Genomic DNA, 26,454 nt, shown 5'->3' on the forward strand with positions numbered 1-26,454 from the left:
GGAATTACATTAAAATTGGATTAAGTTGGGAAGAAATAGGTATGTATCCAGAAACATGGCATGCCTCTCTTTTTTTCAGGCCCTTCATCTGTCTTTAATGAACTTTTATAGTTTTCATATAGGTTTTTCACATTTCTTGTGAAGGTTATTCTAGATTACTTTGTAGTCCTTATTGCTATTTTGAATGGTATGTTTTCTTCCATTCTTTAATTAGTTATAGTTGGAGTATAGGAACCTATTCATCTTGAGTATATGGCCACTAAACTGAATTCTCATGTTAAGCCAGTTTATTCTGTGGGTGTTTTTTTCTGACTAAACTGCTCAGTAAATGATTTTGTCTTTTGTCTCTTCTTTTTCAACATTTATACCTCTTGTTTTCTTTTATTGCATCAGTTTTGAACACTCCCTAAATATTGGATAAAAGTGGTAGTAGAGGTGGTCTTTCTTTCCTTTGTTTTATTGGGAGTTCTGTTGTGCCATTATTAAGTATAATGCAAATAGCCTGTATCAATTTAGTGTATCTCTCTTAGCATCAGAAATATATATTGAATTCTATCAAATGTATTTTTGGCATCTATTGAAAGGATTATTTCTCTCCCTCTCCCCTGAAGTCTGTTCATATAATGAATTGCAATAATAAATTTCCTAATATTAATGTTTTTGAAATACTAGTATGGTATTATTCTTTTAACACACTGTTAGATTTGATTTTGTTAATATTTTAATTTATATTTTCTGTGAATATTATTCACTTAATATTATATTTTTGAAGTTATTGGGAGAAACTAAATAATTTCCTTCCTTATATCAGTCTCATAAAGATTTGTGCTTTATAGATTCAGTTTATATGCATCATATTTACTTTTAATCTTACATGTTATATTTTAAATTATATTGGCCACTGAGAAGTTAGAAAAGAGTTTAATCAAGTGCTTTATCTCATCTCTTTATAGTTTAGTGATTTTTAAGTGGCTTATGTAATTTGGTTCATACCTCTTATTTTTTTAATGATTAAAACATTTAATTATGATAAACAACACACAAAATTACCATTTTAACCATATAAATGTACAGTTCATATTGTGCAACAGACCTTCAGAACATTTTCTCTTGCAAAACTGAAACTTCATACCCATTAAACAACTCCTGGCAACCTATTCTACTTTCTGTTTCTATGAATTTACTTTTAGATACCTCGTACAAGTATAATCATACAGTCTTTGTCTTTTTGTGACTGCCTTATTTCACTTAGCATAATGTCCTTAAGACTAGTATTAAGTGGGCTGCCTTTGGACTTGTACATTTCTACATACTGTTAGGGCAGGACCTATGAACTCTATGAATATGTTTAGTTCTTTTGCATTATTATTCCAGTGTTCTTTAGTTTTGTTTCCATGTTTTAAAAATATATTTCAGATAAACTGGGAATATTTTAAAACCGACACAGTTGCTATTCAGGAAGTGCCTGAATAAAATAAAAGAGCTGCTATAAGACCTGAGGTATATGAGTTTTAATTCTATTGTAGGGATGATAGATCTTTTAAACCAAACCTATTCTAAAGTATGCAGCAATGATACTAAAGTGTGACTGGTGTTTTATTTCTGCTTATTTTAATTCTTTTATGTGGGATGAATCTTAAAGGGAGATTGCATTTTTTTCCTGTTTTTATTAAACATGTAGTAAATATAAACTGTAGTAGAAGAAAACCAGTAAGAATTGAAAATCTCCCTTATTTTTTATCCCAAGGTACAAATTTTAAGTGTATATATTTCATGCCCCATTTTTTGCATTTTCACACACACACACACACACACACACACACACACACACATATATCCACATGCATATTTATGTAAACAAATTTTGTTTTGTGTAAAATGGGGTCATGATAAAAATATTCTGAAGCTTTTTTTTTACATTAATAACTCATCATAGACTCTGCCCATATTAATACACCTAAAGTTAGATCTTCTTAATGGCTGTGCAGGATTTCCTTGTCAGGTATCATGACTTTCCTGGTTTTATTCAGTGTTTGTAGGCAGTGTTTTGGTTGTACTCAGTGTTCTGCCTTTACAAATAATACTGCCGTAGACTCTTTTTGACTTTTATCTTTGTGTATGCGTTTCTATATTTCGGTAAGGTACATCCCAGTGATGAAAGTGCTAGACCAAAGGTGGTGCATTGGTCTGTTTCTGGAATTCTTATTTTATTATGTATGTCAATGCCATATTTTAAAAACTACAATGGTTTCATAATGGTTTAGGATGTGCTAGCTCTAATGTCAGCTTTCAAGCCCTATTAGTATTTATTTTCTCTGGATGTCACTCTGTCTTATTTAAGTCCTGAGGATTTCTAAAAAATATATGTTTCTATTGATTTTAGAGAGAGGGGAAGGGAGAGGGAGAGATAGAAGCATTGATGAGAGAGAAACATCAACATCTATAGGCTTTCCCCTGTTGGAAATCGACCCTGCAACCCGGGCATATGCCCTGACCGGGAATCAAACCCGGTGACCTTCTGGTACATGGGTTGATGCTCAATCACTGAGCAACACTGGAACCCAAGATAACAGAGGTAAGCTCAGATTTTCCTAGGGCCATGGTCGGCAAACTGCAGCTCGCGAGCCACATGCGGCTCTTTGGCCCCTTGAGTGTGGCTCTTCCTCAAAATACCACGGCCTGGGCGAGTCTCTTTTGAAGAAGTGGCGTTAGAAGAAGTTTGTTTAAAAAAATTTGGCTCTCAAAAGAAATTTCAATCGTTGTACTGTTGATATTTGGCTCTGTTGACTAATGAGTTTGCTGACCACTGTCCTAGGGGAATCTCAGAAAGGCTCCATGCTTGGAATCAACAAATACAAAGAGTAGTAGTGGGCAATTGGGTAATAATCAAGAATTTTTAAAAGAATTATTTTCCAAAGTGCTAGGTTAGGTGGGCCTCCTTCATGCCCTTTCTACAGTCTATAAACAACTCCAGTGGCATTGATGCCTATCCTTGGGCTTGAAGTCTAAGATCCTATTTCTTAACAATGTAGACCAACAGTTGAGTAGGACAGCTACTGAGATGTTGGAACCTGAGAGAAGCAGAAGCAATAAAGCATGTTACTCCAGAACAAAACCAATTTTGGCGGTACCCAGCAAGCTCGACTTTGTGTCCAGGTACCTTCATGTGGCCATCCCTATGGTGGTTGGAAAGAATCACCCCACCCAAATCACATGGAATATTTTTCCTACAGACAAGAGGGATTATGTGAAAGAAAAGAGGTTGGGGGAAAGCATGTTTGAGCAGTAAAATTACAGTTCACAATCCACTACAGGTACCATTAGAGTAGGGGGTCCTCAAACTTTTTAAACAGGGGGCCAGTTCACTCTCCCTCAGACCGTTGGAGGGCCGGACTATAGTTTAAAAAAAACTATCAACAAATTCCTATGCACACTGCACATATCTTATTTTGAAGTAAAAAAACAAAACGGCAAAAACTCCCGCATGTGGCCCGCGGGCCGTAGTTTGAGGACGCCTGCATTAGAGGACCAAAAATTTTGAAGAAGATAGAAAGTGTGCCTTCCTCTGTGGTGCCTGCTTATCCACATGCCCTGTCTGTTTAAATAGTATACATTTCCATTTAAGTACTACATTTCCAATTGGGAAAATAAATCCGAACAACCTCAGAGAAAGCCCACATTGGCTTCCTATACTCTCTAAAGTAGTCTCTTGTGCACCAGTATAAACAGGGATAATCAGACAATTGAGGAGAATCACAATGGAAGAGGATTAAGATAATAAAAGAACAATTGACCTCAGATATAATTCAGAAGAAAACTTCAAAGAAAAGGTACAATTGTATTTCATTTAAGATTTAAGAACGTATTGTAATGATTAATCAAAGTTTCACTGAAAAGGGGGCAGAGAACCAGAAAAGATTTAGAAAATTATAAAGAAAAAATGTAATGGATGGGCTAAATAACAATTTAGCATGAATGAGGACTGAATTGTTGATTTGGAACTAAAGAGGAACTCTGTATGTGCCACAAAAAAGAAAAAAAAATCTGGAAAAAACAAAGTTAAAGAGGTATAGAAAATACATCACAAAGTCTTCACATCTGTACATAAGAGTTCTTTAAGCAGAGACCAGGAACAATTCGGAGGAGAAAATATTGAAAGAAACAACTGAAGAAAAGTTCATAAGCTGGAGAAAGATAATGTATTTCAGATTGAAAGAGCCCATCTAGTACCAAGCAGGATAAATGAAAAAAGATCTACATCTGGTAAAATTTCAGAATTGTAAGGATAAAAAGAAAATCCCCATTTAATGCCAGAGAGGGAATGTATGGAAAATCAAATGACTGCGTTCTTAACAACCTTTTCCAGAAATTGGAAAGTTGCATACGATATGTGTGACTACTTATATGTAGTATGCATAATTATTTCTTGATTGGCTTAGATTCTTGATTTGGTATGTCAATTCCTGAATCCTTTCTATGATTCTTTTTTGTTTTTTAAGTTTATTGTTAAAAATTTTGATATATGGGAAAATTCTGAGTCCTTCCTCCTGTCAATGCCTCTAAATAAGATGACATTTTCTCTTGATGTATCAAAGACCTGGGTTTGAAGCTTGGCTTATCCATAAGGAGGAAGTCATGTGGTCAGTGAGAGCCACAAATACTGGAGGCTGGGTGTATCTTCTGGAAGAACTTAAAGGAAGAAGATGGAAATAGAAATGATCTTTTTAATTCTTTTAAAGAAGAAGCTGAGCCCAGCCAGTGTGGCTCAGTGGATTGAGCATCACAGGTTTGATTACTGGTCAGGGCACATGCCTAGGTTTTAGGCTCAAGCCCCTAGTGGTGGGTGTGCAAGAGGCAGCCGGTTGATGTTTCTCTCACTAATGTTTCTATCTCTCACCCCTCTAAAATCAATAAAATCTTTTTTTTTTTTTTTAAAGGAAAGAAACTAATATTATGGCCCTAGGCAGACAATATTTGTTAAATGAAATAATTTTATTTTTATGCTACTTCAATTTAAAGGCAGGTTGGCATCCTGTTTATGCTTTACATAGGTAAAATGTTATTTGGAAACTTAGTTTTAGGATTGTTGCATCAGAAACATAATGGTTTTGGAAGCAGACTTCTAATTGTATGTTTTTAGATTTGATTTTTTAAAATATATTTTGTGATATCATACACCTTTAAGTATTGCAAATGTGAACTGGAAAAGATCCTATGTCCTAGGTATACTATAATCTACTTAAATTGTATGTAGTTTTTTTAAGCAAGCTGGAGTGCTAAAAAATCAAGTTATACAAATGGCTACCTTTAAAATAAGTTAATTATGAGAACTACTTTAAGCATTTTACTAGAAATTGTGGAATTTGTGTAAGAGGGAGATGGTTTCCTCAAGCATACAAGAACAAATTATTAAGTATAAAATGATGTTTGGCAGATCAGATATGCTTTAAAGCACTTTATAAGCTACTACAGGCCCGGTGAATGAAATTCGTGCATGGGTTGGGTCCCTAGGCCTGGCCGGCGACCAGGGCCAATCAAGTTCCCTGCCTTCCCGCCTCCCCGCCTCCTCCTTCCTTCTCTGCATGGTTCCCCTCACCTCCCTGCCTCCTCCTTCTCTTGCTCCCTCAGTGCCTGCCATGTTCCGCGCTGTCCCCTGGTGGTCAGCAAAGGTCATAGCGAGCGATCGAACTCCTAGTCTCTGGGTTGAACACTCGAGTGGACAATTTGCATATTAGCCTTTTATATATATAGAATAGAGGCCCAGTGCACAAAATTCATGCAAGGGTAGGGTTCTTAGGCCTGGCCAGCGATCAGGGCTGATCTGTGGGACAACCTTGGCCTGCCTGGTGCTGCCCACTTGCTGGCTCCGCCCCCTGCTGCTACCACCAGTTGCCTCCCTCTGTGGGGTGACCAGTGGGACGATTGGGGGACCCCCGCTGGCACCTACCTTGGGTGGCCTGGGGTCTGCGGGCTGGGGGCAGCTTCTGCATTGAGCGTCTTCCCCTTGGTGGTCAGTGCGTGTCATAGTGATGGGTCGTTCTGCCGTTTGGTCGATTTGCATTTTGGGGTTTTGTTATATATTAGGGGCCCAGTGCACGAATTCGTGCACCTTGAAAGGAACTGTGGGCTGTGAGGCTGCAGTGGGCACAGGGGTGAGTCTCAGCCCATCCTCTGCGCCCCCACCTGTTCCCTCCTGCCACAGCTCCTGGTCTCTTCTCTGCTGGCTGCCCCGCTCCCGCTGCTGCCGCTCCCACGTGCTGACAGCTCCAGGCCTGCTTGTACCCACTGACAGCGCAGGGCGTTTGGGGCCAGCGCCGTCAGCAGGTGCGAGCGGCAGCTGCTACCCCGATCAGGAGCAGGGGGAGATGGAGAAGCCCTGAGGGGCGACCGAGGCCGGCAGCTGCCACTCGCACCTGCTGACGACGCCAAGCAATCGGGGCGAGCGTCAGCAGTGGGTGCGAGGGGGGCCGGCATTAGCAGTGGGTATGAGCAGCGGCTGCTGCCCTGATCGCCCCTCAGGAGCAGGGGTAGGTGGAGAAGCCCTGAGGGGAGATCAAGGCTGGTAGCTACCACTCACCTGCTGACAACGCTGAGTATTCGGGGCCGGTGCTGGCAGTGGGTGCAAGCAGGGCCGGCACCGGCAGCAGGTGCGAGCGCTGGGTGGGACCACGGCACACAGGAGCAAAGAATTTTAAGTAACCACCAGAGGCTCGCCCCAATGACAGCGATCAGCGTCCCGCTTTGGTCTGGCGCCCCTGCTCACCTGTTCCACCATCCTGCCGTGGCTGACGCCTGCCATGTTCCAAACTCTGCCGCCTGCTGATGAGCCCACCATGTTCTGCGTGCACCTCAAGGTGGTCAGCACATGTCATAGCGAGCAGTTGAACTCCCGGTTGGTCAAACTCCCGAGGGGACAGTTTGCATATTAGGCTTTTATATAGATAGATTATTCAGTGGCCTATCCTTTAAACAGTATTAACTATCTTCACTGAGAGATATGGCTCTATATATTTGAAGAGGATGGGCGTCAATAGGCTTTCTATAAAAATTATTGACTCTGATAAGAAATTGGTGAGAGGAGTTGAAATATATGAATATGGGTTAAATTTGATTTCATAAAGCATATTAGTGAGATCACTTACATCAAAGTTAGTAGATATTGCCTTCAGATTTTTTACATTGTGTTAGTTTTTGTTGGAGATTTGGTAGTAACACTGGGTATCTGAAATTTGGGCCAGGATGGGAGGTGGGTGGGAAGTTGAAGCTAATGGCAACATTGCTTCTAAAATAGCTGTGTTGTGAGATATCCACATGATAGCTAAAGAGGTAGTTCACAGTTATATTGAATGAAAAAATTACATGAGTGTTGTGTGGGAATCCTCTCTGTATATCTACCTTGGGAATATTGGAATGTCACAGTTAGGCTCTGAGATTCTCTTCATGTGAAGACCCTTCAGGATCCTCTATCTGGTCAGGATTAGATTAGTAGAAGGGAATGGTATCCCGTTTTGTAATTTTAGGCCTAGACCTTGGAAGATAGATACAATTTAATGTAATATATTTCTTAGGAGATGCAATTAGGAGTTTGAAAGAGTAGTCTTTGGAACAGGCAAACCATTCAAGATTTAGTATAAATAAATTAGGCTAGAAATAGCATAGTGGTAACAGGCATTTTGAGAGGCCAGACTGATTGGAGCTGTTACCAGCAAACCCAGACCTTGAAGGAACAGGAGGAAAGCCAGTAACAGTATCTAAGGTTACTTGGATAGTTTTTGTATCCTGATTATTCTCTATGCCTTTGGTGCTATCTTAAGTGTTTCCTGGAGCTTCTTTTTTAGTCCCCTAGGGTAGGACAGTTGTCCTTTCAAAGGGTGGTGGAAATTAGTGATTCTGAAAAATTGGCTTTGGATTTAAGTGTTTTCCTGTAATTTGTATTTTTTAAAATATGTTTTTATTTATTTCAGAGAGAGAGGGAGAGAGAGAGAGAGAGAGAGAGAAAGAGAGAGAGAGAGAGAGAGAGAGTGAGAGAGAGAATCATTGATCTGCTACCTGGTCATCTCCTGACCAGGAATTGAACTGTAACCCTCTGGTTCATGGGTAGATGCTCCTGACCAGGAATTGAACTGTAACCTTCTGGTTCATGGGTAGATGCTCAACCACTGAGCCATACTGACCAGGCTCTTTTCTGGTTCATGGGTAGATGCTCAACCACTGAGCCATACTGACCAGGCTCTTGTAATTTGTATTTTTATTCCCAGTCCCTTCACTCTCCACCACTGTGTGTGTGTGAGGTGTATAGCAGGTGAGGAGGCTATGGGTATGTGTGGTGTATTTGTAGATACTTGTTGCTTTGGAGCAGAAGATAGTTAATGCATTGCTGACCAAATGGAGAATGCTATCCTATCAATATTTATAGCCTATTTAAAGTAAAACCAAAAATATTAAAATAATTCCTGTTATATATGTACTTTTTAAAAAATGTATAATACAGACAGATTTGAGGGGTGAATGTGATCTAAAAACAGTAAGTATATCTTATCAATTTATATACGTAGAACCTATTGTGAAACACTGGGGAAAAGAATTAATTCATGGGTAGAGACAACAGATGATTATGTCCAGTAGGCACGACTAGAATTGGAGATGTGAAAAGATAGGCAAGCTGCTTTGTTTCTTACTTTGCTTAGTATGTTACATTTGGACAAAACTGTGCTTGTGTTGCATTATGTACATAGGACACATTTGGATGACATATTTTGTTTAAATATAATATTTTTGTATTGTTCAAGTGGCATTTTGGGTTTTATTTATTAGTTGGATTATAGGAAAATGAAAAGGTCTGTTAATCAGACAAGAGGAAAAATTATTGAAAATTTTGGTATTAAACTTTGTCTAGAATCAGGATCAAGTTTTTCTAGATTATAGACTCTTCGAGATGTACTGATTTTATTTGCCATTCTATATCCATTGTATAGTATAAAGCCTGTAACCTAGTAAGCACTCAGTAAATATCTATATATATAAAACCCTAATATGCAAATAGATCGAATGGCAGAACAGCCGAACAACCGGTCACTATGATGTGCGCTGACCATCAGGGGTCGTGCGTGGAACATGGTGGGCGTCGGCTGCGGTGGGATGGTGGAGCAGGTGAGTGGGGGGTACCATACCAAGGTGGGGCGCCGGTTGCTGTCATCGGGATGAGCTTCTGGTGGTTATTGAAAATTCTTTGCTCCCGTGCACTGCAGTCCTGCCCAGTGCTTGCACCTGCTGCCGGCGCCAACCCTACTTGCAGCTGCTGCTGGCGCCTGGCCAGCCCCAATCGCTCAGCACTGTCATTGGGTGCGAGCGGGGCCAGTGCCATCAGCATGTGGGAGCAGCAGCGGTGGGGCAGGGCTGCCAACAGAGAGGGGACCAGGGGCTGTGGTGGAGGGGCCAGGTGGGGGCGTGGAGGATGGGCCAAGACCCTCCCCTGTGCCCACTGCAGCCTCGCGGCCCACAGTTCCTTTCAAGGTACACGAATTTATGCACTGGGCCCCTAGTTTGTATTATAAATGAATGATCAAAAATAATAATGATCTTAAAAAAGAGTTTATTAGGCTTATAATAATATTAGCCTTGAGAAAAATTTTATTTAAGCAATTAAGTAAATTATTATAAAATAACTAGAGGCCCAATGCACGAAAATTAGTGCAAGAGTAGGCCTTCCTTCCACCAGCTGCTGGCACCAGCTTCACTCTGGCACCCGGGACCCGGACTGCTTCCCTCCTCCGGCTGCCTGCAGGCACCCGGGACTTGGGCTGGCTTCCCTTGGGCCTCCCCCAGGCACCTGGGACCCGGGTTGGCTTCCCTCTGGCCCCGGCTTTGTCAGGAAGGACGTCTAGAGACATCCAGTCTAATTAGCGTATTACACTTTTGTTATCATAGATTCACACCTAACCTCATATTTACAATATTCTACGTGATGGGGGGGGGGGGGGAGAATATAGTATATGATGGCCTCTGTATTATTTTATTTATGAAGTTATAGTTTTATGTATTATCAATTCTTTGTTACCTAAGTCTTTTAATTACTCCTACAGGTATTTAAAAGAGTGTCCAACTATTAACATTGATTTCAAAGGTTCTGGTGAAAGTTTAATCATTGTTTTTAAATATTATCAAAATTAGACCTGGGATATATATCTAGAAACTGTTTAGGGATCTTTATGCTAATAAAAACTGCTTATATGTGGCCTTGTCCTCTTAGTATACATTTGATTTTGGAAGGATTACTTTAGAATTTTATACTTTAAAAATGAATAATATGAAATGAACTAGATGCCCGGTGCACGAAATTTGTGCACTGGGGGGGGGAGGGGCATGTGTTCCTCAGCCCAGCCTGCACCCTCTCCAATCTGGGATCCCTCTCACAATCCAGGACTGCTGGCTTCCAACCGCTCGCCTGCCTGCCAGCCTGCCTGATTGCCCATAACCGCTTCTGCCTGCCAGCCTGATCACCCTCTAACCACTCCCCTGCCAGCCTGATCGATGCCTAACTGCTCCCCTGTCCACCCGATTGCCCCTAACTGCCCTCTCCTGCCTGCCTGGTCGCCCCCAACTGCCCTCCCCTCCAGGCCTGGTTCCCCCTAACTGCCCTCCCCTGCCAGCCTGGTCACCCCCAACTGCCCTCCCCTGCAGGCTTGGTCCCCCCCAACTGCCCTTCCCTGCAGGCTTGGTCCCTCCCAACTGCCCTCCCCTGCCTGTCTGGTCCCCCCCAACTGCCCTCCCCTGCATGCCTGGTCCCCCCCAACTGCCCTCCCCTGCAGGCCTTGTCGCCCCCAACTGCCCTCCTCTGCCAGCCCCGTCACCCCTAACTTCCCTCCCTTTCCAGCCTGGTTGCCCCCACTGCCCTTCCCTGCAGGCTTGGTCCCTCCCAACTGCCCTCCCCTGCCTGTCTGGTTCCCCCCAACTGCCCTCCCCTGCATGCCTGGTCCCCCCCAACTGCCCTCCCCTGCAGGCCTTGTCGCCCCCAACTGCCCTCCTCTGCCAGCCCCGTCACCCCTAACTTCCCTCCTTTCCAGCCTGGTTGCCCCCAACTGTCCTCCCCTGCAGGCCTGATTGCCCCCAACTGCCCTCACTTGCAGGCCTGGTCCCTTCAAACTGCCCTCCCCTGCTGGCCTGATTGCCCAAACTGCCCTGCCCTGTCGGCCATCTTGTGTCCACATGGGGGTGGCCATCTTGTGTCCACATGGGGGCGGCCATCTTTGACCACATGGGGGCAGCCATCTTGTGTGTTGGAGTGATGGTCAATTTTCATATTACCTCTTTATTATATAGGACGGTGATGGGCAACCTTTTGAGCTTGGTGTGTCAAACTTCGCCAAAAAACTGAGCATAGCTCGGGTAGTGTGTCACTTTGAGGAAAAAACATTATTTCACAAATGTTTCATCCTCGGCATGCGGCCGCCTCAGCGGCCACGTGTCATCAGAAATAGCTACGTGTGTCAGTGCTGACACGTGTGTCATAGGTTCGCCATCACTGATATAGGATGTGGAAGGTAAGCAAATCCAATTTGCTGTATTGGTATGCAAATTAGCCGCTATCTTTGTTGGGGTAATTTGCATACTTGTCCTGATTGGCTGGTGGGCATGGCTTGGCTGGTGGGCGTGGCTTGGGAATAGCGAAGGTGCGGTCAATTTGCATATTTGTCTATTATTAGGTAGGATGTACCAGAGGCCCGGTGTATGAAAATTCGTGCACTCAGGCAGGGTGTCCCTCAGCCTGGCCTGTGCCCTCTCACAGTCCAAGACCTCTTGGGGGATGTCCACCTGCTGGCTTAGGTCTGCTCCCCGGGGGATCGGGCCTAAGCTGGCAGTCAGACATACCTCTGGCAGCCAGCCCGGGAGCCCTTGGGGGATGTCCGACTGACGGCTTAGGCCCGCTCCCCAGGGGATCAGGCCTAAGCTGGCAGTCAGACATCCCTCTGGGAGCTCGGGACATCCTCAGTACTGCCGAGGAGGCCCTGAGAGGCCCCAGCCACCGCTACTGCGCTCGCAGCCACCAGTCCAGCTTGTGGCTGAGCGGAGCTGCCCCTGTAGGAGCACCCTGACCACCAGGGGCAGCTCCTGCGTTGAGCATTTGCCCCCTAGTGGTCATTGCGCGTCATAGTGACCAGTCGTTCCTGATCATTCCACCATTAGGGTCAATTTGTATATTATCCTTTTATTATATAGGATTGGTTTGTATTTGCGTAACTGTTAGTGTTAACTACTATTTACCTTTAATGCTTTTGCCATCAGCATAAATAAAAGATCCTGTAACACTGAAATCCATTTTAGGCAAATGGAAAAACAGGTTATTTTGGTCTGCAAAATGAAATGGAAGGTGGCTCACTTTTAAAATGTAGGGTCTTTTTTTTTTTTTTTAAGCTCAGAGAGGAAGGGAGAGGGAGATAGAGATAGAAACATCAATGATGAGAGAGAATTATTGATCTGCTGCCTCCTTCACACCCCTTATTGGGGATCGAGCCTGCTGGGCTTGTGTCCTGATCTGGAATCAAACCTCGACCTCCCAGTTCATAGATTGAGGCTCAACCACTGAGCAACACCAGCTGTGCCAAAATGTAGGGTTTTAAGGCAGAATTGTATGAATCTCCTTTCACACCTATGTGCCCAGAGTATCTTATGCTGTGGCATAAGTCATCTTATTAACAAACGGACCAGATAATAAAATTAAGAGGAAATAATTTGTTGTGTAACAAAGAATTACAAAATTCTAAAATATAAATTCTGCTTATATTGACTATTTCTTGTTGTGACCTATAGGTAGTAGTCACAGAACAAATGTCTTTGTCATTAGAAATTATTCTGATAACAAAATAATTTAAAAGGAATTAGGATAGATCACTGGATATCAAATGATTCCTTTATTCATACATTTGTTATTTAATCAACAAATACTTAAGTTCCTGGCCTGTGCCAGAGACTACTGCCTATACGTAGGTTAACAAAGTGTTGCCTACTTTCATCAAACTTCTGCTTTGATAAGGGAGAGAGATGGTAGATGGTATATAAACACCTATAATTCTGTAGAAAACCATAGTCACATATTTATTGGTAAAAAAGAAAGAAAGAAACTTAACAGTAAATGTCAGAAAATATAAGTACCCTAATGATCCTAGAACAGAAGGGAAGGCGAGAGTGAGTTGTTGGATTGACTTGAGCCTAGTGTGCTGGATTTCTTGTAATATAACATTGGAAAACCTACTTTGGCTTATGGGAAATGATTGCTCCAACATGAGAATTCTTTGAACTCAAACCTATCTTTGCTTGTTTATGTTAGAGGAAGGTTTAAGAAAAGAGAAACTTTATTGATGACTTCTCTTAGTCTAAGGGTGAAGCAGTTTATTTGAAGCATAAAAATAATTGACCTGGAAGGCAGGAAATAGTAAAAGCCAGTTTGCTAGTTCTTTGTAAGCTAGGCCTTTACATTGGAAATTACTTTGACAACACTCCAAATGCCAGACATACCCACACATAAGCATTATATAGTCTGAAGGAAAACATTTTTAATGTCATTTGTTTTCCATTAATTTCACACAGTTTTGGAGTCAGATTGTTCTTGGGTGAATCCCAACTCTGCCATATAATTGTGTACTATCTGAGACTAGATTTCCTCATCTGTAAAATAGGGATAATATCACCTGGAGGAAGTATAGCAGATGGACAGACTCTGGAACCAACTGCTTGGATTCAAATGTTAGGTTCTCAATTTAATTAGCTCAGTTAGGAGTAAGTTGGGTAAGTTGCTTAACCTCTCTGTGCCTCAGTTTCTATATATGTAGCATAGAGATGATAATAATAAAACCTTCCTTTCTTTTAGGGTTGTTGTGAGTATTAAATGAGTTAATACAATGGCATATGGCATATAGTAAGCACAATGTAATTATTAATGTTATTTTTCTTTTAAATTATCATTTAGGGTTATTGTAAGGGTTAAATTACATTTATGAAAAAATAAACATATTGCCTGCCTAGCCGATATGGCTCAGTGGTTGAGTGTCTGTCTACCCATGAACCATGGTCAGGGCACATGTTCAGGCTGCAGGCTTAATCCCCAGTAGGGGGCATGCAGGAGGCAGCTGATTGATGCTTCTAAGCAATGTTTCTATCTCTCTATCCCTCTCTCTTCCTCTCTCTCTAAAATCAATAAAACTATATTTAAAAACAAAATAAAACACATATTGCCTGACACAGTTTGGGTGCCTCCTAATAATCAGAAACTGAGTAGTAGATACTTTATCTCATTTGATCTTCATATAAACCTGTAAGAAGAAATTATGTCTTATTGACTGTACCCTGAACAGGTTCTGATAAACAGTACATAAGCATTACTGGCAATGTCATTCATGTCATCTTTCTCAGCATAGACTTGGCCGTATTTGTTAATAACAGCTCCCTCTAATTTTTTTCTTTTGTTTTAAAATAATTTTTTTTTCTTTTTGTGCGCGCGTGCGCGTGCGTGTGTGTGTGTGTGTGTGTGTGTTTGGGAAATTTTAGACCAGAAGAACTCTTCACTTTAGAATTATAATTATATTGGTTAAACTGCACATTAAAATTCAGTTGTTTGTGTGGTACTCTTACAAGTGCAGGGTTATTTTATTAATGCCCATAAGAGCATAAAACATCATTCTTTTCTCATTGAATTTTTTCATATTTCAGATTACATAGGGAAGAAATTTGACAAAGTAACAAACTTTACTAAACTGAGGAACAGTTACAATAATGAATATAATATAAGTTGGCTCTACTTCACTCACTCACTGCACACTTGAGTGGCCAGATTATTATGTGTTCAGAGATCATAATAATCTGGCCACTCAGTGTATTTGCTGTTGAATGTCCAGATTCAGTGTTTCTGAATTTCGGTTATGTGAAATATCTTAGTCTTTTATACTATTTATGAAGTGGGCGGGAGCATGTCTTTGGTTACTAAATGAAGTTAAAGGCATTTCTAGAAAATGAATATAACCATGTGTTATGTCTTGCTTTAGTAATTGTAAATCAGTTGAATGTTGATCTCATTCTCTTAGATATTTTCAAATAGATTAGTTTATAGAAAACCAGTTTGCCATTTAAAAAAATTTACATTAAGATAATTATTTTTGACACCCTCATGTTAACACCTGTAGTATATATGTTATATAATGCATTTGTCTGATGTAGCAAATTCCTAATTTGGTATTAACTTGCTTCCTTTGAGTATTTAATACAGCCATTAATCTTACTACAAGGCTTTACTAAGGACAAATTACTACGTAACCCACTTCAACCTCTTTTGTTCAACCAGGAAGCCAGGCATGTTAAATAGCTTTTAAAAAAAATATATATATATATATATAATTATGTCTTTTTTGGAATTTTAAGATTTTTAAGTTTTGAAATGATAAAGTGAGAGACTTTATCAATTTTGTCTGTTGAAATTACTTGCCAGAAGTTGGCTTTGGAATAGAGCTTCTGTATCTTTAAAAAATACACAGTGAGTCACCCCCCTGCTCTTTTGGTAGATGCCTGGCTGAACAGCTAAGCTGCTTTAGGCATGTAATAGAACATTCCATTTCCTGTTCCCTTGCTGACACAGAGGAGTGTTCCTGCTGGCAATGATCTAATCATAGTGCAGTAAGAAACATGGCAGTTTGATAAAACATGGTGGAGACAGCGGCTGAAATGGAAGCATATGTTCTAGAAGACATTCTTGAGGTAGGGCTAGATTTGTAAATGAAATGAAAGTTGAAATCTAAACAAAGAAGTCTATCTGACGGAATTATTTTTCAGATGAATAGATTAGAGGAGAGAGCAGAGAGGCAGAGCATAAAAGCAGGATACAGTCAGACCTTACCCCGTGTGAGAATGTGGCAATCTGATTCATGTGTTTACTAAACAAGTTTAGAATTGTTTTGTTAAAACTTCATGTTTCATAAATTGTGAGATATATTTTTTATAAGAAATTTAAAAAAGAGAGCAGGCCTCGGTCTTAATAAAAAGCCTGTGCTTGTGGTGACCTTTAGATTAACTCATTAGAAGGTGGGGTCTGAAAAGAAGCTTTGAGTAGGTTTAGTATCATATGTCTTAGAATTCATTTACATATCTAAGCCTAAAGCTCTGCTTGCAGTTAACTATTAAAAACTGCTGGTTATTTTAGTTTTTGGGTAAAAATAAGCGTGTGTGTGTGTGTGTGTATACACATATATATGTACATATATATATATCTAGTTCTAGATTTTTCATGTGACTTTGATTATTATAAAATAAATTAGTAAATAAAAAGTAAAGAATCCTAAAATTTAAGGAACTAAAGCTTCAGAGCTCCCAGTAAAACCTACATTTTGAGTTATGAGAATTTTAAATTATGTTTTCTCTTTTCCCTAGTAGTATCAATTTTATAAGAACCTATTTGAGTATATAAATCAATTCAGAGAAATACATGTCAGAGCGAAACTATAATTGGTTTTGGCCTTGGTTGTGTAGTATATTGTCAAACATTTGTATTTATAGGTATAGATATTTAAAACCCATTTTCTTATCTATACCTCTTAGGGTCCTCCCCCCCCTCATTAAGAAAAGACAGGCTAATTAAGATAAAGAGGTTTCATGATGGTGAATGGTAGTCCTGATATTCAAGTTGTTAAGATAATTTATTAAATATTTCCCTATGTTCAGGAAGTGATTTGATTAGGGGGAGAGGGCTTGAGAGAATAAGCTGCAAAAGGAAGCTAGGCGGGGTTAGCAGGAGAAAAAAGCTTATGCGCATTATAAAGTGCTGCATGATCAATGAGCAGTTTCTGGAGTCTCTCAGTGTGTGCTTGGAGCTGACATTGCAGCAAGCCTCATGGTTGTTCTGCAGAATGAAAACTGATTCCATTGTATTATCTAGCTTCTTGCAGACACACCTGCCAACATACTCCTTACTCCTAAGAGGTCATTGTCTGAGTTTTAAATCCTCTGGTTAATTTCCATTATTTCCTTTTTTTTTTTTTCTTTAAATACTGTTAGTGAGTTTCCTTAAAAATTTCTGGTATGGTGAATTATCTACTTAGAAATAGTAGTATATACACTTTTATTAAGAAACTTAAGTAAATAGGAATGGTCACATGACTTTAGTGGTTGAGTTTAAACAAGTCTAATTGGATTATGAGTTTCTAGTGATACATTTTCATTTGCTTTCTAAAAATTTGCTTTGGATTTTTAAAAAGTGTACTTAATAGGTTTTAATAGAACTATTTGACTTTTTTTTGGCCATTAAAATTACATTATATAACAGATTCTGAAAGTATTATTTACTTTCTAGGAAAACCCACTTAAGCATAGTTTTGTGCCTTAAGTATAGGTTTTTCAGTGGTATCTTATACATTTTCTTTTTATAATTTCCACTGAAATTGTTTAATATCATGTTAAGATTTTACCGTACCTAATTTGTTCATTGTTAGTAGTTATTAAAATAGCCTGTAATTTTAATTATTCTAATTTTTAATCTCTTAATTTGGTTCCTATATACCTGTTGCATTAAACCATACTGAATAGTTTTCTCTTTATTTAGTATTATTTGATTTAACTGAGGATTTTTTCATATTGGTAGGCCATATGTAAAAATTTTTCAAATAATAAAATACGCTTTTATGCCTAAAGTTGTAAGTATTTATAATGACCTAATGCTAAAAATAAAAGTTTAACTTGGCCTGTGTAGCTCAGTAGTTGAGCATTGACCTGTGAACCAGGAGGTCATGGTTCTATTCCCATTCAGGGCACATGCCCAGGTTGTGGGCTTGATCCTTGGTGTAGGGGTCATGGAGGAGGCAGCCGACTGATTATTCTCTCTCATCATTCATGTTTCTCTCTCGCCCTCTGCCTTCCTCTCTCTGAAATCATAAAAACATACTTAAAGAGAAGTTAAAAAAAAAAAGTTCAAAGAGGATAAACTTGCTAATAACTCTGTGAAGCTAAGTATCATTTTCTAAAGTAGCTCATATTGCAAGTGAAAAGATACAATTACACAATGAGCTTTCCAGAAAATTATTGTTTAAAGGATTAACTCCTTATACAGATGTCAATAATGAGTAATGAAGTTCTTCTTATATCACAGTGACAATTATATTATTGTACCTGATATTGAACTATTTTAAGTTTGTTACCTTAATTTTCATCTTTGTGACTTTATTGAACATAATGGACTTTTATGTAGATTTCTTCTGATTTACATTAAACATTGGACCCCTTCTATTTTTTTTCTCTTCCAGAGTAGCTTAGTTCTTTGAATCATACATTTTTAAAAGGCATTCTTAAATCAGAATCATCACTGAATACAGTGCATAATGCTATGGTTCATGGTGATTATTTAGCATCATTAACTTGAAATTTTAAATGATCTTCAAAAACTTAGGTAAAATATTGTATGTGTCTAGAGTTTATAAAACTGGAAGAGATTGATTTTAACTTATATCATTGCTTCTCAGGTATACCAAGGTATGGGTTAAATCAGGCGTCCTCAAACTATAGCCCGCGGGCCACATGCGGGTGTTTTTGCCGTTTTGTTTTTTTACTTCAAAATAAGATAGGTGCAGTGTGCATAGGAATTTGTTCATAGTTTTTTTTTAAACTATAGTCTGGCCCTCCAGCGGTCTGAGGGACAGTGAGCTGGCCCCCTGTTTAAAAAGTTTGAGGACCCCTGGGTTAAATAGAAAAACTCGGTTACTTAAGTTATCCAAATAATCCAGTCAGTAATTTTCTCCTCCAAAGCAAAGTAGTCAAAGTGTTTCTGTTCCTTTTGTTAACCTTAACTAATACTGAAGGAAGTAGTCAAATACAAATGGTAGAAAAGGGCTGTGAGCCTGCTTATATATCTGTTTTCTTATATTGCTGAGACATGATTATAATTTTAGAATTTTGATACTTTTCCTTTAAGTTATATATAATGATGGATCTTAGTACTTTAGAGAGATCAATAAGAAGAGGAAGTCCTCCAAACTGTCTGTGTGCTTGTGTGTGTGTATGTATGTATTCCAAGTTTGTGTAATGAAGTGCTGTGTATATAAACATGAAGTTTATATGTATGTGAGTTTATTTATACGAATACATGAAACGAGAGATTACTTCAGAAACATAATTATTTTGTATTTTAGTTTTATTTATAATTTAACTGGTTTTAGTAGTTTTCTGTAAGATTTGTCTTAGAATTGAGAAATTGTCACAAATGTTTCTATCTTTATATTCAGAATCTTTGTTCAGGGTATAACATTTGATAATATGTTTGCTTTAAAAGGGAGCACATTTTTATGAAAACAACAATATTTACAATTAACAGTGACAACTCTCATGCCCAGTTTTGTTCCTTTGTCAGCTGAAGGAAGTGTTTCTGACTTCATCTGTACTTGATTTTACAGGTTGTAATATCCTATATAATAAAAGACTAATATGCTAAGTGTCCAGTCAGCCGTTCAACCAATCAAAGTGCAGTATGCTAATGATATGCTAAGACTGCTCAACCGCTCGCTATGACATGCACTGACCACCAGGGGGCAGATGCTCTGACCAGTAAATTAGCTTGCTGCTGGGGTCTGGCAGATTGGCACTGTGGAAGATGGATTGGACATGCCCTGGAGCCCTCCCACGGTCCCTCCCCAGCTGACCAGCCTCCTGCGTCCCTCCCTGGCCCTGGTGGGGTCCCTTGGTCTGGCCTGTGCCCTCTCGCAATCCAGGATCCCTCGGGGGATGTCGGAGAGCTGGTTTCGGCACGGCAGCAGAACGACCGGTTGCTATGATGTGCACTGACCACCAGGGGGCAACGCTAAATGCAGGAGCTGCCCCTTGGTGGTCAGTGTGCTCCCACAGGGGCAGTACTGCTCAGCCAGAAATCGGGCTCATGGCTGGTGAGCACAGCGGTGGTGGTAGAAGCCTCTCCCGCCTCTGCAGCAGTGCTAAGGATGTCCCACTGATGGCTCCCGGACTGCGAGAGGGTGCAGGCCGGGCTGAGGGACTCCCCCCTGAGTGCACGAATTTCGTGCACCAGGCCTCTACTAGATGATAAAAGTCTCAAATCTTTATGGTTGCTGTGTAAGAGATACTATGGGTGGAGGGTTTGGTTGAACCCTTTTTGGTTTATTATGGAACCATGCCTTGACACCAGATGGTTTTTATTTTTTAACTAGTGGCCTGGTGCACGAATTTGTGCACATTGAAAGAAAATTAATTAGAAGAAATATTTTAATATCGCTATTTGCCCTTTATAATAGAAGTGTCAACCAAATTCACAATCGACAATGACAGATCGAAATACATGCATGTGATTGGTACCAGCGAGAGCTTTATATGTATCGTGCATGTGCGAGTCAACTTAGCCTTTTATGTATGTAGAATGAACTTGCTTAATTAGACCTGCTTTCTGATTTAGCTAAACTTTTTCCAGCCCAGTGAAGCATCCAGACTTCTCTTTCAGGTAATTGTCAGCAACACAGCAGTAAATATCAACATGAAGCAGATTATTATTGTAGATCACGCAGGGAGAACAAAAGGTAAACTATTTAACTGCAGCAGTGTTTGCCTATATTCTGCTCAGTGAGAAAACCTGAAGTCATTCTTAAGGTCCACCGTTTCTTCTTTTTAGTCAGGTCAAGTTTCTAAGCTTTCTAAATCTCCGTTTTATGGCTAATGAAAAAAAAAAAAAAGGATTCCACCGAGTCTCCTGCCTACCTACTCCAGGACTTCTGTGAGGATCAAATGAGATGAGGCATGGGAAAATGCCTCACAGACATTTGGTTAAAGTATGAAATGTCTCCACCTTGCTATAAAGCAAGTCATGTCCCTGGGCTGAAGAAACTGCAAGGAGTCTAGTCGCTAGCGAGAGTAAGCTGGGCGTTGATAATGTGAGGTCATTACCTGGATGGACACTTAGCATATTAGCCTTTTATATATATATACTAGGGGCCCGGTGCATGAAATTCGTGCACCGGGGATCGGGGGTCCCTCAGCCCAACCTGCCCCCTCTCATGTACTGGGAACCCTCAGGGGATGTCCTACTGATGGCTTAGGCCCGCGCCCTACAAGGAGCGGGCCTAAGCTGCAGTAGGACATCCCCTTTGTGGGAGGCAACCGGGCTGATCAAGGGAAGGTACCAGCTCCATCACCCCGCTGCTGCAGCCACCAAGGTGTTTTCATCAACACGGACTCAAATCCCTTCACCAAGAAAAAATGACAACTTTCTTTAGGCATTTTCAAGATGTGTCTTTCATAGGATATGCATTTATTTATTTATTTTTTATCCTCACCTGAGGATATGTTTCCATTGACTTTTAGAGAGCATGGAAGAGAGAGGGAAAGACAGAGAAACATCAAAGTGAGAGGAACACTTTGATTGGTTGCCTCTTGCATGAGCCCTGATCTGGGCCCCCTCCAGGGAGGAGCCTACAACCTAGGTATATGCCCTTGATCAGAATCGAACCCAGACCCTGCTATCTACAGGCCGAGGCATTATCCACTGAGTCAAATCGGCTAGGGCAGCGTATGACATTTCTTAGCCCTCCAGCAGCAGACCTTCATTATTTTCTCCAGAAGTGTGGTGGAAAAACCCTAGATCACCTTTTTGGATTCTTATTACCCAAGTTACTAAGACTATTACCAGTGGCATACAGGAAGCTTAGCCAATGTGCAGTCAGAAAAGGTGTTTCCTCTATAGTTCACACCAATCGAGGGCTGGGCCCTGCCCAGGCCTAAAGCCTCTAGCAGAAGCTTTAGGCCTGGGCCGGACCCTCCAGCTCCCTCTGATCACCGGCTCAGCCCCTGCCCAGGCCTGCCCAGAATGAAAGCCTCTTAGGCAGGAGCGGACCCCCAGCTCCCTGTGATCGATCGCAGGGGGTTGGCTCGTGCACCAGGCCGAAGCAACCCCCAGCTCCAGCTCCATCTGCTGGAGGCTTTTGGCCTGGGGCCGGAGCAGATACCACACCCAGCTCCTTGCGATCAATCGCAAGGGGTCCGCTCGTGTACCAGGCCGAAGCAACCCCCAGCTCCCTGTGATCTGTCACAGGGGGTCCGCTCAGGGCGCCTCTAAGTGCAAATTAACCGTCATCTTGGTTGGGTTAATTTGCATACTCACCCTGATTGGCTGGTGGGCGTGGCTTGGTCATAGCAAAGGTGCGGTCAATTTACATATTACTCTTTTATTAGGTAGGATTAGATTGAAAGAGTCAGGGGAATGTTGCTTCTTTTTGATTTGTCAAATATTATGGGCTAATGGTAAGTAGTGCATTCTAGTTCAGGGAAAATCCACTTGCTGTTATTTTAGTGATAGTATAAAGTTACTTTTAGTAATGATATAAAATTTCCCTGAAATAGACTCTTTTGACAAATACTTGCTATATTTATTTTTATTGTATAAAATGTATTAGCTTATGTAATATACATTATATATTATGTCAGTAAATCTGTGGATTTCTAATGTTAAAGTCCTATATTTAGTATAATAGTTTTATACTAAAACTAGTATAACCAAGGTGACATTTTTTCACTAGGAAGAGTTAGAGCACCTCTTTGCACATAAGTGTATATATTAGAAACAGAAACGTTTCGGTAATATGTAAATTATTTGATTGATACAAATAACATTTTCAATTTATTAAAAGGTTTTGGAAAGGTCAGCCATGTTGGGTAGATTGAATGTTACAATTCCATTCCAATACTTAATTGAATACCTTCAATGTTCTAGGCACTTGAAATTCAATGAGATTGACTTTTGCTTCACAAAGGTAAAAGTTCAGAAGACAAAATGTCTACCATTGGTAATGAAACATTCTTGAATTTAGGATGCCTACAGATATGTATATGAATACTAATATTTTACTTTGTTTTTTTAATCTGAAGATTTGGAAACCCATGTTTTCAGCATTCTGAATTTATCAACAGACAGATTTTTTTTTTTAAAGCACCTTTAGGTTATATTTTTTATGCTTATATTTGTAAATATGCATTATCATGAATGTTGGGTTATCTAGAAGTTTTCCTGGATCTCATTTTTACCTTTTTATCCTTAAAGTTTTTTCTATTAACATTTAAATCAGTATACAGAATATATGTGTATATGTACATGTACATACAGTACACTCACATATATGCTTACATATATTCTCCATACACATATTCATGTTTCTGCTATAGTCCGCATTATGAATATATACTCTTATTTGAAAGTGAAGTTTATCCTGGAGAGAGGGGTAGAAGTTGCAACATTAATTTTATACTCCAACTTTAGGGGGAAGTGGGAAAAGTAGTAGAAGACACTTACGATAGCTAATTATTTCTGTAAAGAAGACTGATATTTTAGTGGAGGATGAAGACTTCAAATGGCTTTTAAAAGATAGTGTAACTAGACATCTATGAATTAATCTATTACCGTTACATGAGAGTAAAGTCCAGGTTGTCCAAATGCCACTAGTCCCACATTAATTCATCATAGTTCATTGGTTAATGCATGTTGTTGAATTAGGGAAGTTCATCTACTATCTGCATATACGTGCAACAACATATGCACTTTCCTGGTTCTGAATTGTTAGGGGCCTTTGTTCTGACACTTGACCAAAGAACTTACTCTGATGTGAAGTGACTTGATTGCGACAATGTTTGCCTCCTACATGTGCCCCTAGTGGGGCCAGACACTGAGCCTGCCACTGAGGTACATGCCCTATACCAGAATTGAACCCGCGACCCTTCAGTCCACAGGCCAACGGTCTAACCGCTGAGCCAAACTGACTAGGGCAATTTTCTAACATCATACATTGGTCATTTGGAAAATACTGGTTTACTTACTGACTTTCCAATACTGCTGTATTTTATTCTACAATATTTTTTTTTAAAAAGCATATTTGCTAATATAACCACTGATCTCCTTAGAAAAGTCAAAAACTGGGAAGATGTCACATTCACAGTGTCATATATGTTTGCCAAATTTTTAATTTTGTTTTTCGTTGATAGTTTATTTAAGAGCACATAAAACACAATCATATATCCTATTCTGTTGGTTAACATTTACTTTTTAGTGTTCACTTGATTTTCATTGGGATGACAGAATTTTAAAACCCATTTAAATGCCCAATGAAATTTTTATCACTGATGACAAAGTGTTGTTCACTTGAAATGACAGGCTCACTTCATTCATTTTCAAAAAAAAAATGTCTGCCAAGTAAGTCTGAACTCTGTCTCAAGTAAAAATTCTATTCCATCAGGAAAAGCTACTGGTTTAGCTTACATTTACACAAGTGTTTTTGTTGTGATAACTATGTACTTAGGTATACAGTAGAAATTTTTTTATTTTGTTACAGAGAATATTAAAAAGTCATGTGCTCATGATTAAAAATGTAAAAATTAGTATTTTTTACTACTTCGTAATGGAGCTAGCCTTTTCACCCCTTTTTTTCTTTTAATTATGCGTGCATGGCAGAGAAGAATATGATGATCAGTGTCATGATTTGTATTAAGGGGGCCAACAGTTTTATCTACCATTACTTTTGTTTCAACAGTGTAAATGTCAACACAGTGAAACAGACAAATGACACTGTAGGATTATAAAAGTGTGTAGACCTCATAGATCCTCTGAAAGACTCGTGGGGATCCCCATGATTTCTATCCTTCAACTACAATATAGCAGGTTTAAGAAGTGGGAAAAACTTTGTGTAGGAATTTGAATCCTGTTTCTTTTCAGTATACTATCACAGGTGCCCGGAGGTTTTCATAAATCAAGGGTTGTTTTTTTTCTCTGAGACTAGTTATCTTTTCTATTGTCTATAAAAATGTACAATAAGATTCCAATAATGTATATCTTGGTTATCTAAAGACTAAGTAAGCTGTTTGTTGCAAATTCTTTTGATTGGTAGCAAAATTAAAGTGTTTAAAATCTGTACCTTCTTTTTGTATTTATATTTATATACAAATGTATATTTGTATTATATTTTTTGCCATAATTTGAAATTGGCATTGAAATCTGTGTTTCTATAGGAAAAGAGAAATGTCAGTAAACATCTGCACATCTCTTTCCATGTTTCAAATATTAACCCTTCCCAACTCCAATTTCTAAGCAACTGTTGAGATTAGTGTAACTGCTTGTTGGTGTTTTCTGCTGCTTGAATTCCTTGTTTAACCTCTGACCTTTTATCATTTAGCCTCTTTCTCTGAGTTTTGATACCTGCTGCCGAGTTCAGTTTGATTTCTTTTTCCAGCTATAGATTGTCCAGATTCTGATCCTCTACTTAATGTTTGGATATTGTGATCAGCCTAACTCCTTGCTTTCACACAGACCTCATTTGTTGACTGCATTCATCTAACTAGTGTTTATTCTTAGCTGGCTCTAACGTTGAATTTGTCTACTTTCCCAGTCCTTGTCACATGTCTGCATTTGTAGTTTATGCCCTGTCATCATAACAAAGACTAACATATATTTGTGTGAAATGTTAAGCAGATTTGAGAAATATAGTTTCTAAATTCTTGTATTTTATAAGGAAATACTATTTAAGATTTTCTAAAAACGTGCTGGTGTTTTAAATGTTTACACATATTGGAAATTTTTCCTTTTTAATATTTTGTCACATTTATATAATACTTTATCTTCTAAAAATATTTTTCTGAGTTTGTTTTATATTGTTTATATTATTCTTCATGAAATAAATGGAAATAACAGTAGATAGAAAGGTTTCCCTTCTATAAGACTGTACCCATTTAAAGAAACAAAATATTAACATTAAACCTTACATATGTCATTTAATAAGTCTTGTCAGGTGGATCATCATTTTATATTTTATGAATTACAAAGCATACGTATATCTTTCATAAAGTGATAGGTAAGGGAGAATGCTGAATTATGTTGCCATTGATTTTTATGATTTTCTAGATTACATTTATGGCATTCTTTTTTCATTGTCTTGAGCTTTTAGTGTTATTGTATGACCTGCTGTGAATAGTTTTATTCTTCTTGGTGTCTTCAGTGACTTAACATTGTATCTCAAACACAGTAAATGCTTGTTGTTTTTTGTTAATCCTCACACGAGGATATTTTTCCATTGATTTTAGAAAGAGAGGGAGGGATGGAGAGACAAAGAAACATTGAAGTAAGAGAGATAAAATGATTGGTTGCCTTCCACACTCGCCTCGCCATTCCCAAACCTGCAACCCAGGTATGTGCCCTGGAATGGGAATCTAACCCATGTCTGCTGGTTTCCATTCCTTTTGATGAGAAGTCAGCAATTATTCTTACTTTTCTTCTTTTGTACATTGTGTCTTTTTTTCCCCCCTCTGGCTTTTTAAAAGATATTTTTATTACGGATTTTCAGTAGTTTTATTGTGACATGCCTGTGTATAATTTTCTTAGGGATTATCCTGCTTGAAGTTTGTTGAATTTATTGGATTTGTGAGTTTATATTTTTTTGTCTAATTTTGAGAATT

General features: G+C 39.3%; 1 protein-coding gene across 5 annotated transcripts in view; it reads left to right on the forward strand.

Moving 5' to 3' along the window:
* Positions 1 to 26,454, forward strand: part of ANKRD17 (ankyrin repeat domain 17) — a 165,413-nt gene that overhangs the window by 19,079 nt on the left and 119,880 nt on the right. The window contains exon 1 of one of the 5 annotated variants that reach the window (XM_008157462.3): positions 15,696 to 15,741. The exons of the other annotated variants lie outside the window; for them this stretch is intronic. Coding sequence (XP_008155684.2) covers positions 15,709 to 15,741 — 33 coding nt within the window. The 5' untranslated portion in view covers positions 15,696 to 15,708. Of the gene's footprint in view, positions 1 to 15,695; positions 15,742 to 26,454 lie in introns of those variants that run through there. 5 annotated transcript variants of the gene reach the window in all.

The sequence above is a fragment of the Eptesicus fuscus genome, chromosome 2 (genome assembly GCF_027574615.1).
Source record: "Eptesicus fuscus isolate TK198812 chromosome 2, DD_ASM_mEF_20220401, whole genome shotgun sequence".
NCBI classification, from domain to species: domain Eukaryota; kingdom Metazoa; phylum Chordata; class Mammalia; order Chiroptera; family Vespertilionidae; genus Eptesicus; species Eptesicus fuscus.